This window comes from Aspergillus undulatus, assembly GCF_047715775.1.
Source record: "Aspergillus undulatus strain CBS 261.88 unplaced genomic scaffold BDV17scaffold_40, whole genome shotgun sequence".
Taxonomy (NCBI): Eukaryota; Fungi; Ascomycota; class Eurotiomycetes; order Eurotiales; family Aspergillaceae; genus Aspergillus; species Aspergillus undulatus.
The window spans coordinates 285,201-296,400 of NW_027396644.1; the positions used below are offsets into that span (position 1 = coordinate 285,201).

Sequence of the window (11,200 nt, forward strand, 5' to 3'; positions counted from 1 at the left end):
CCCAAGAAATAGCCTATAATCGATAGCTCCATTCCCATGTAGTTGGATAAAGCTTCAGAAGCTTCAAAGCTTAAGCGCGCCAAAACCGGCTCTATCTACATGAGACGCAGAGAGCACCCCTGGTGGAGCCCTAATTAGGCTATTCTTAGGTTTCTGCCGGCTGCGAAACGGGACTATCGAACTTGAGACGGTCTCAAGTTTCAGTTTGACAGGCAAGACCCAAGTGAAGATGAGACAGACCCGCTCACTCGCTGTCAGTGTCAGTGTCAACAGCCTGAAATAGGAACTTCCGATGTGGATATGGCGCTCACTCCGAGAGCGAGTATCCAGCTCCGTTTTTAATTAATGATGGGGTTGACTACATATAAAGCTGCCTTCTCATCTTCACCTACGGGGTACCTTTCAGTACAACCTCAGTCACTGCCAATCAAGCAAAATGGTCTCCTTCTCACGCATCCTCCTCGCCTGCTCCGCGGCCGTCGGAACCCTCGCTGCCCCCTCCGACGGCACCTTGGCTGAACTGGCCAAGCGCTCGACCGAGAGCTCAACCGGCACCAGCAACGGCTACTACTACTCCTTCTGGACCGACGGCGGCGGCGACGTGACATACACCAATGGCGACGGCGGTTCGTACACCGTCGAGTGGAGCAACGTTGGGAACTTTGTTGGTGGGAAGGGATGGAATCCTGGTAGCACTAGGTATGAGCCTTACCCTCACCAACAGAGTTGAGCATAACTAAGAATAAAACAGGGTCATCTCCTTCGACGGCACCTTCTCCCCCAGCGGCAACGGCTACCTCTCCGTGTACGGCTGGACCACAGACCCGCTAGTCGAGTACTACGTCGTCGAGTCCTACGGCGACTACAACCCCGGCACGGCAGGGATGCACCAGGGGACCCTCGAGTCAGACGGCGCAACATACGACATCTACACCGCAACGCGCGAGAACGTGCCCAGTATCCAGGGAACTGCGACCTTTACGCAGTTCTGGTCTGTCCGTCAGGATAAGCGCTCTTCGGGGAGTGTTACGATTGCCAATCACTTTGATGCTTGGGGTAAGCTGGGTATGACCCTCGGTACTCACAACTACCAGATTGTTGCTGTGGAGGGGTACCAGAGTAGTGGGTCGGCTTCTATTACTGTTTCTTAAGCAGGCTTTGTCCCTTCTTAAGTGAACTTTGGTTTGAACGGGACAGTTCAATTTGTCCCAGTTGACTGCATCACATCGACCTATTGTTGTTGTATATACTCTACCATAGAGACTATCTTCTATCTATGTCCACTTTACAACCCCTCATCATAATCAACATCAACAACAACCTTCGAGAAATGCCTCTGAGTCTCAAGATACTCATACGCCTCCTTGACCTCATCAAACTTGAATACCCACTCATCAACCACCGGCTTAACTCCCCGTTCTTCAATAAACGCATTCATCTCCTTAAACTGCCTCCTCGTCCCCAACAGCACCCCTCTCGTCCGACAAAGAAACATCAACCCCGCCATAATACTCGGATCACTCTCCTTTGCCGCACCACCTAGTAGCCCCGTTAAAGAAATAAGCCCGTCCGTCCTCACAGCTTTCAGCGACTCAGATATCGTTGAGGATCCGCCGACGTCGATTATTATGTCGACGCCGCGGCTGTGGGGGGTTAGGAACCGCGCGATGTCGCCCCAGTTGGTTTGCTCTTTGTAGTTGATTATGTGGTGTGCGCCGAGGGTCTTGAGTTTTGCAGCTTTTGTATCTGAGCTGGTTGTTGCTATTACGGTTGCGTTGGCGGCGAGGGCGAACTGTTATATCTCATTAGTAACCTTGAAGCTGTCTCTCTCATGTCCGCTCTCATCAAAACACCCCAGCTAGGTAGGTAAGGTCCACGGATAAGAGATTGAAATGCCAACGGATTAGACGAACCTGCAAAGCAGCAACACTAACCCCACCACTCCCCTGCACGAGGACCGTCTTGCCTGTCAAGTCCCGTTTCGAGCCGGGTATATCCTCCTTTCCCTCTTCATCGTCTGCACTGTCATCTTCACTCCCACTATCCCCTCCAGCCGAACCATCACCGCTCCCACTTCCACTGGTAGGACTCACAAGCCCATCCCCAGCCCCAAAAAGCGCATTCCAAGCCGTCAACCCCGAACACGTCAACGTCGCCGCCTCCCTATAGCTCAAATAGGGCATATGCATTAGGGAACTCTCATGGAAAACAGCGTACTTCCTCAATGTGCCATGGACGCCCTGACCCAGTCCTGCCTTTACACTCTCGAACGTCGCGTTGTCATCGAGGTCGCAGTGGACGGTCAAGTGCGTGACGACGTCGTTCCCGGGTGCGAATTCCGTGACCATTGCGCCGGTTTGTACGACCTCGCCTGCGCCATCCGAGGAGGGTGTTATCGGGGGTGTGAGGAGGGTGTTGAATTTTCCCTGTCGTCAACGAAAAACAAAACACATCAGCTCACCTATCCCACACGGAACACTCTAGAAGGGTGGACATGGGGAGGATGATGGGGAGACACATACACTCGCAATAGCAAGCTCCCGATAATTCAAGCTCGCAGCGTGAATACGCACGAGGACATCATGTGGACTCAGCGGTGGGAGGGGGAACTCTGGGTCGAATTCGAGACTCGATGTTCCGGATTGCCCGGTTAAGAGCCAGGTTGGTGTACTGGAGAGGCTTGCAATTTCTGTTGTGTTTGGGTTGGCCATTATTATTGCTCACATATAGATAGGTATGTAGATAGAACCACGAGAGGAGCGGAAAGCTGGCTGGACGGGGCCATTGTGAATTCGGCGGGACAGAGCTGGATATATAATGACCTCACGCACCTCGGCAGTGGCCACGATCAACTCAGTTCATGCCAGATTCCTGAAGAAGAGTGGATCCGCCCGAGTCATTGGAACCTTGTTGCGAGTCAGCAGTGCCGTGTGGGAGGGAAGTGAACCCACTTGTATCGAGTGCTGGGCTTGGCGGTGGGAGTTAGGGTTCGTGTCTGTCATTCTGTATGTATAGAGAGGGGTGAACGGATGCTGCGTACCAGTATAAGGTGCTCAGATAGATAATTCTCCTCTCCCCTCTCGTGTACATCGTCGCTGTTCATCCAAATTAGCATACAACATGCAGATGGACGGCTTTTTCTTCTGCTAGTGAGCGAGCGCAGCCTCGGTATTGCCTTGAATAGCCTACTCCGCCAACAATTCTGAGCGCAATGCGCAGCGAGAATAATCCCACACGCTACGGTATTACTACGTAGACTTACTTCGAAACTACCCAGTCGCCGGCCGAGTACTGGCGTAGATAGTCGTACGGGGCCATGTGCAGTTCAAACCCTTTACTGGACCCTGGTTGGGAGGCTTGTTTGTCTCGCAATCTCTCTCTCTCCTTCGGTGATGGAGCGGAAGTGCGAAGGAGGTCAATCAATTTTGGGTTGGTCAAAGATAAGTCACGTATGTTTGTATATGCAGACAGACAATTGAAACAAGTCGACAAGAGGCATAAGTAAAGAATCAACCTTGAAGAAAGGAACAGCCCCAGGAGCCAGTAAAAACACGGTATCTGCAGAAAACTTTGAAAAGGGCAGAAAAGCAAAAAATTGCAGATAAGAAGGGAAAAAGCATTCATGTCCATGTCCAAGAAAACTAAACTCAATCCACCCAATGCGTACAAATATCACAAAAGAAAAGACAGAACAATGAGATGTGTACAATCTGTCCCAACAATAAGCATCTCATCCCTACTCCTCCTCGTTGAGCCCAGCATCGCTGGCCGTCCTCTTCCCGACCATGTCCGAGTGCTGAATCGCCCGTGGGAAAACGTCAGTTCGCCCAACACGCTCCGACGCCAGGTATGTAGCAAGAAGATCGTCTTCCAGGGAGACGGCCTCCGTTTCGACCATGTCAGAGAACGGTAAGGTAATGAGGGAGGCAGTGCGAGGAGCGACGATCATGGGTAGTATTGGGGCGGAGTCGTTTGCTCTTGAGCTGCTGAAGAGGCTGGTAGTATAGTGTAACCTCGAGTGTGCTTGCCCGTATTTTATGCCCAGCCTGAGAGGCGTCCGCTATACCCGCACTTCGTCTGATGGAATAACTTCTAAAGCAGTTCTCGTGAGCCAGATCCCTGATACAGGACAGAATAGCCTCGTGCAGTGCTCTTACGCAGATGATATCAAAGGCCATGTCATGTTACTTCATGTACACCAGAGTAGCGCTAATAAACTAATCGGCCATAGCCGCCAGCCGCCACTGTCAGTATAGAGGATATGTATCACCAGAAAGCTTAAGATCTATCTTGCACAGAACAATAAGTGACAGTCTCCTTGCTGTATGCAACAGTAACAGTTCCCTCCAAGTCTAGACTGTCCTTCTCTGTGTACCAGGGTTCAAGTTGGCCCAGAGAATGTTTCCAGGTGCAGACAAAATGCCTGCTGTCTCTGCCCCTCCTGTCTCTTTCTTTAGCCATCTACACATCTCTGCTACTTGATACTATCAGCTTCTTTTGCTATACTATCAAGTCAAATACCAATATTGAATCTCACTTAACGTCAACCCACCTCATCTAACCCACGAACCCACCCTCAAAATGTCACTTTCGACCATGTCCCGAATCACGACCTAGACTAGACCCGCCAAGGGGCCCATGATCGGTGGATCCTCTTCTACCATCGACCCAAGCCTCGACGACACGTTGAGAGCCCTCGCCCTGACACTAGAGCCCCTCCGCTAAGAGATCTGCCATGTGCAACGCCAGTACATCATCCACCTCCTCAGAAGTATACTCGCGGGATATCCGGACATAGGCCATCGGCCCCTGGAGCACTTTGGAAGAGGAGGTCGACCGTGGACCCTGAAGCCTCTAAGCAGGGCCACTTCTTCCAGCGCATGCCGCCTACCAAGATGTCCTGTCGGATGATGGCAATGTGGCCGTGGACTATGATTCGGACTCAGATGAGGACGAGGGGCTCGACGAGGTTTTGGATACAATCGAGCAGTATGACGATGGGACTTACGAGGACCGTATGCTTCCCTCCTTTGGTAGATGCCCTTTCTAGCCCGTCTGACCATGGTCTATCTATCTAGCGAACGCCCCACCTCCACACCGCGCGCCACAATCTTTGGCACTTCGACCAAGCGGACCGCCGCACCTACCTCCCGGACGGGGAGCAGATTGTGACTTAACTGGGCAGCGAAACTTCCTGGAGGAAAGCCGTAAGTACATCAACCTCTTTGGTCTGACAGCCTCATCTGACCATGGCCCAAAACGTTTAGATCGGAGCTCCAGACCCCAGAAGATACCCCCTCCTGCCGTGCAACAAATCCAACACACCCGTGGCACGTCTATAAATCCTGTGTCCCCTCCGACGGCTACCCACACGAAGACTTCATCGTGGTCAACCGCAGGTCTGCTGGGTTTAGCGGTGACCTCGTCCAGGGTGGAATCGAGACCATCCTCTCGGCCATTGTCAGCCGGTACGAGGATGGCCGCAGTCATATGCAGGAGCAGAAAATCATGCCTGTAAGTAACAATATAAAACCTTCAATTTCGACTATGGCCTATAGTACACACCTACTAGGTCCTGCTAAATTCCACAATCGGCCGCTTCGCCCGCGTCGTACAAGCCCACTACAACGGGCTGAACGTCGTCATTCAGGACTCGCAGCTCATAGACCCCAGGCCGTTGGGGACAGGGACGGATACGAGCTTTTCGCTCGTTATCTTGCTTCTTCGCCGGCCTGTTTGATCTTTTTTCGGACATGGACGTCTTTTCCCTTCTTATCTGCAGTTTTGTTCCCTTTTTCAAGGTTTTCTACAGATATCGGGATTTTACTGGCTCCTATACTGCCCATTTCCTTTACTTACTAGTATGTATGTCTCTTGTCGATATGCTTTAGTTGTCGGCATTTACAAATTGCATGCCTTATAGTATCAGAACTCAATCAAACGCGTTTGACCAGCTCTTCAGTAGCTGATCCCACAAGTTACCTCAAGGCAAGACAGAAGCATGGGGCATTAAAGCAAGTCAATAACATAGAAGCTGTGTGGCGCCTCATCGTGAGTGTCCGCTGATCATCTCCGGACCACGGCTCCTTGGATACACTGAACATCGAAGGCACCCTGTCCCTGCCACTGCCATTGCCGAACATGGTCGTTTTGGGCGAGAGGGCCCTCTATTCATCTTCAACCAACCCGATATGGGTATTTTTTGCATCCCCGCTCTACCATTACAGGGACGTGATGAGCTAGTCGAAACCTCCGACCGCAGCCCAAAATGAAGGAATTAGACGTCGGGGCCACACTCCACACTGGGGAAGGCGAGTCTAGCTAGCTGCTAGGCCGTATATCCGTCCCTGTCCCGGGCGGCTTCGGGGTCGATGAGCTCCGAGCTGGAGGCCCGGCTTGGTTGGTTGGATGATTGGATGGCCATGGCCAGAACAGATAAACTTTATCCTTGACCTGGACATGGTTGAGAGAGACTTGCTATGTACGGGCTTCTATGCTATGGATATGATTGTGTACATTAGGTTCGACTGGACTATAGCTCACCTGCAGCAGGGAATTTCCATCTAGTATTAACCTGAATCAATGAATATGCACCCCATAGCGACCTTGGGAGACAAAGGCGAGACATGTGTTGCATGGGCACAATATATGTACAAACAATGGACATGTACAGAGAAGCTATACAAAACAACCGTAGCCGGACAGAGTCAACTACGCCTCATCGGCGCCCTCAAAAACCGCAACACCGATCCTCCTCTCCCAAGTACTCCCCTCAGTATCCTCAACAGACACCGTAAAGTAATCAATCCCAGCATTCCCCGTCGACGTAAACGTCGCAGTCCCCCCCTCAACAACCACACTCCCAACCCCATTCTCCGTCTCCGACACCGTGAAACTCGGCTCCACGAACCCCATCGCCAGCGACCCCAACTCAATCTCCCCCGTCCCACCAGGAGTAACAAAGACATGCGGGTCAGCCATGAAATTCAAGTACCCCTCGATAGCCGTATAACCGTCTCCCCCCGTCGACCCATCCCACCAGTCTGCGATGCCGTTGTTGTCAGCGTCCCAGGTAGACGGGCGCGTTGTTTCAGGGAAATCTTCCAACCCGCCGGCATCCGCCTCGTTATCGATTAGTCCTGGTTTTCCCGACACGGAGCCCTTGTACGTCGTTGTCCCCTCGAGCGTCTCCTGGATTATACGCGCGTCGTGCTCGTCCTGTACCGGCTGGGAGGCGCCGCTATCTGATAACACGCGCTTGTATGCCTCGGTCGAGGATTGCTCCTCGATATACGAGGGGAAGAACTCCCCCTCGACGAACTTTTGATAGCTTGGTGCAGGGTCGATGCTCACGTCCGCGTAGCATGCTATCTCGGATGATTGGCCTTCGCCGTCGTCGACGTACTGCGTTGAGTCTTGGTCGAAGACGCCCGGCATGGAGTTGCCGGAGCAGTAGTACTGCTGGGAGCCTGGCATGGCGTCTTCGTATGTGGCTGCTAGGGCGTAGGTGAGTTCGCTGGCGGGGCCTTGTTTGTATAGGTTTCCGACGAAGTTTACTTCCATCGCGCCGCCGTCGGTTACTCGGGATCCTGGTCAAGGTTTGTTAGCATATATCACCTCGTGTGAGAAGAGTGATGTGATAGAGGGTATATACCAAAGTTATAAACGACATTATTTCGAATATCCAACCTCCCCGCAAACTCCGCATTATCATCAACTCCCCCACCCATACTCCAGCTGCGCCCCTCTGCATGTGCAAGCAGATTATGATGCAGACTCGCAACATCACCGCCAACAGTCGCCGCGTACCCATGCGCCGTGCCCTCCGGGTAATTCTGGTGTCCTGCAACATTGAGTGGCTCGGAGATCATATTCCGCTGGAAAGTGATGTTCCTCGCTGTGCGCGATGAGAAGCTCTCATCAATCGCCCAGCCCATGCTGCATCTGTCGAAGATGCAGTAGTTGCTCCCGGACATGCCCATCCCATCGACTGTTTCGCCGCTCGATGTCCCAGGTCGGACCCGGATGTGTCGGAAGATTACGTCCGATGCACCGGATAATCCGAGCGGGTGCCCCTGGATTGCGATCCCCTTGCCTGGGGCTGTTTGGCCAGCCAGGGTGATGTAGGGGCTGTTGACGGATATGCGGGAGGTGGTTGTGATGACGCCGCCGACGTCGAAGACGATGATTCGGGGGCCGGTTGCGACAGTGAGTGCGTAGCGCAGGGTCCCTTCGTCTTCGGTGTCTTCGAGGCTGGTTACCTTGACCACTTTGCCGCCACGGCCGCCACGTGCGAAGCGACTGTGAGTTGTTAGTATTGAGCTTATAGTAAGAGGTGAGTAACGAACCCGTATCCTTCAGCGCCTGGGAATGCGAGATTTGCAAGGCGGAACATAAAGACTCGTCCGGTGTATGTAGTCTCGCCGGAAACAACATCCACGCGCCAGTAGTACGTGTCAAGCTTGTTGAGGCCTGTATCACGATCAGTCATTGTCAATCCAGAAGGGAGAGGGAGAATATACCAGTAAAAACAGCCTCCGGCTCAGTCGACCCCTCACTAGTCCCACCCAGATCATCCGGTGCGGTACCGAGATAGACATTATACGTAGGGTTCTCAACGTCAGTCGGCGCCCGCCAGGTCGCAGTGACGCTGTCCTCTTCCGTTTCGAGACGTTCATCGCGATGGGCAGGTGTAGGGAACGAGACCTGGTTTCCCATCGCAGGCGTGTCAATTTCGATTCCATTCAAGTAGACGATTCCGTCGCCGCCGCTGGGCGTGTAGGTGATTTCGACCGGCTCGTCTGGCGACGACACGGTGAATGTTATGTATGAGGTTGCGGATTCCCAGATGTTGTCAATGCGGATGGTTGGTACAACCTGCACTTATTAGTCCTCTTCCACGTATAAGTATAGGTATAAAATTGACAGACCGAAGCAAGTTCCTCTCCACCAGCACTAACCCCCACAGTCGCCGCAGCCGCATCCCCCTCAGGCTCAGACCAAAGGTTATGCCAGGTAAGCAGCGTATGCTCACCCTCCTCAAGACCACTGATACTCAGCGTAATAGCGCCCGGGTTATCAGGGTCGGTGGTAATCCCCTGATTAACGACCCGCTCACCAAGATGCGACACGGTCCGCGTGTACTGGTACTTATAGTAGTCGCCCTGCAGGTAGGACCCCTCCGGCGCGGAAACGGTAAAGTTTACCCCGTCAATTGAAGTCGATGAGCTCGCCACTTCGCTTTCGATGGTGAATGTAGAGAAGTCTGCTTCTGCGAGGTCGCGGACGGAGGAGGACATGAGGCGCACGCGGAGCTGGGCTTCGCTGAGCGAGAGGATGGCGGCCAGCGCCGTGAGTTGGAAGAGAGATCTCATTATGGTGGGAGCTGAAAGGCACAGAGCACAATGGGCTACTACAGTCTGTTTGTGAAGAGGAGCATGGCTTTTGTGTTAACATGATGGTGAAAAGTGCCAAGAGCCAAGTCGTCAGGATCCTGTTGCGTGTAGATGAAACATCCACATCCGTGCCCTTTTCGGCGCCTCCTCCGGATTCCCCACTGGAAAGCTGCACCTAAAACGCCGAGATCGACAGGGACCAGTCCTGAATAGTAAGGTGCTGGATTTACCCAGTGAACGGGAACAGGGATAGTTACCAGGATGCCCTGACTCGGGCTCGTTGATTAACAAGTCTGTCCAGCACTGACACGCTACAATCTATAATTTAGCCATGGCAGTTTGACATCTCACTCCAAAAATGACAGCTTAACGGCCCCCCACCTGTTGATGGTTTGTGCTGAAAGCCGCGGTGCTCTCTTGGCTAATATTAGAATATCCAGGCGCGGGAACGCCGCAGACTTTGGAGGACTTCGTCAGGAGTCGGTCGGTTGACAAGGCAGGACAGGGGCATGCGAACGGGCCAACCCTGGGGCGCGAACAATTAGTATAGATGAGACAAGCCATTGACCCGTGGTTTGTTGGTTAGCGTCACTCACCTTGGACGTTATGACTTGTGACGGTGCAGAAGGTCATGAGAGATCTAGCTAGATATCAGCTCCGACGGACTGGTGCATCACATCTCCAAAGGGCGCACCAGTGGATGGTCGGAGACGCCGAGCAGGTTGCTAGAATATCGCTAGAGACAAGAGAAGACAGAGGCTGAATATTTAGCAGCATATGACCGAATCCTGCACTCAATATCCGTGGGGCTGGTAGGTTGCTAACAACCTACGGATACATTGCTGTTTCTTTCGTCAGCTCTGCCAATAGACATAAACCAAAGAGTGAAACCACTTCCAGAAGAGGAGGGTAGAAGGGGCGATAGATGTAGAGAGGCAAGCGAGGTTTATCGCCGTGATACCGTCAAAATAATCCGGGAAGACTGGAATACCGGTGCCTTGGTCTTAGACATATTTTGCGGATACCGAGTGTCTCTGTTCAAGCTGCAATACAATGAACACGGGGAGCAGGCATGGCAGAAGGTCAAGATCTGGCAGATGTGGATACTTAACCCGGGGGAAAGTGAATAGACATATGTAGTAGACTCTAATTGTATACATTTAATACACTGCACACAGATGGCGGTCGTTCCTAGTGTGCAACTCGCCAGCTTTTTGTCAAGTGTTAGCGTTAGGCTGTCTCTTAAGATAGAAGGATAAAGAGTTTCTCAACAAATCGTCTCCGTGGCGCAATTGGTTAGCGCGTTCGACTGTTAATCGAGAGGTTGTCAGTTCGATCCTGACCGGGGACGAGAAATTTTTTTTTTCGAGCCTGTGATTTGTTTTCTCTTCGTCAATCGCGATAATGCTCTTATCTGCGATCACCGAAGCAGTTGTCGTGGGCATTTCGCGCGGCTGGGGGAAGTCCAATACGCTGAGCGTGGCTCAAGATGCATGCAGAATGTTGCTAGCTTTGTCCGCCATACGTGCACTTGGAACTCATCATTTATAACAGAATCCAAGACCTAGCTCATGCCTGCCCTGTCACGCAGTGTGCACAGTTCGCTATATCGGTCATCCCAGATGACTCAGTTCTTCGTCAGCATTAGGTAGTTAGCTCCCGCCGCCGGCGGTCTCTGAATAGCATCAACTTATCCACTTCCATACTTCACTATAGGCCTGTCGGGTCCCAATTCGCTACATGCCCCAATTTATCCAAGTCCACGTTTCTTGTTTCTTTTTTTTTTCTTTTTTTTTTTTTTTTTT

The 11,200-nt window shown here is 52.2% G+C and overlaps 4 protein-coding genes and 1 non-coding gene across 5 annotated transcripts; 3 read left to right on the forward strand and 2 right to left on the reverse strand.

The window, feature by feature from the left end:
- Nucleotides 1-436: 436 nt before the first annotated feature.
- Nucleotides 437-1,151, forward strand: BDV17DRAFT_293338 (glycoside hydrolase family 11 protein; the record flags this gene model as incomplete). The annotated part of the gene is made up of 2 exons (XM_073762580.1): nt 437-699; nt 752-1,151. The coding sequence occupies 2 exons, from the start codon at nt 437-439 to the stop codon at nt 1,149-1,151; spliced, it is 663 nt and encodes a 220-aa protein (XP_073613596.1).
- Nucleotides 1,152-1,285: 134 nt separating this feature from the next.
- On the reverse strand, nt 1,286-2,711 carry BDV17DRAFT_299641 (zinc-dependent alcohol dehydrogenase family protein; the record flags this gene model as incomplete). The annotated part of the gene is made up of 4 exons (XM_073763915.1): nt 1,286-1,792; nt 1,914-1,961; nt 2,094-2,426; nt 2,523-2,711. 4 exons carry the CDS (start codon nt 2,709-2,711, stop codon nt 1,286-1,288), a joined length of 1,077 nt encoding a protein of 358 aa, XP_073613597.1.
- Nucleotides 2,712-3,896: 1,185 nt separating this feature from the next.
- BDV17DRAFT_293340 (uncharacterized protein) lies at nt 3,897-5,740 on the forward strand (the record flags this gene model as incomplete). The annotated part of the gene is made up of 5 exons (XM_073762581.1): nt 3,897-3,909; nt 4,863-5,015; nt 5,079-5,211; nt 5,268-5,514; nt 5,573-5,740. 5 exons carry the CDS (start codon nt 3,897-3,899, stop codon nt 5,738-5,740), a joined length of 714 nt encoding a protein of 237 aa, XP_073613598.1.
- A 971-nt stretch (nt 5,741-6,711) lies between these two features.
- On the reverse strand, nt 6,712-9,374 carry BDV17DRAFT_299642 (pectin lyase fold/virulence factor; the record flags this gene model as incomplete). Its single annotated transcript, XM_073763916.1, has 5 exons — nt 6,712-7,589; nt 7,655-8,301; nt 8,349-8,472; nt 8,523-8,877; nt 8,931-9,374. The coding sequence occupies 5 exons, from the start codon at nt 9,372-9,374 to the stop codon at nt 6,712-6,714; spliced, it is 2,448 nt and encodes an 815-aa protein (XP_073613599.1).
- Nucleotides 9,375-10,672: 1,298 nt separating this feature from the next.
- BDV17DRAFT_t108 lies at nt 10,673-10,746 on the forward strand. The gene has a single exon. It is a non-coding gene; the product is annotated as a tRNA-Asn (tRNA).
- Nucleotides 10,747-11,200: the final 454 nt, after the last annotated feature.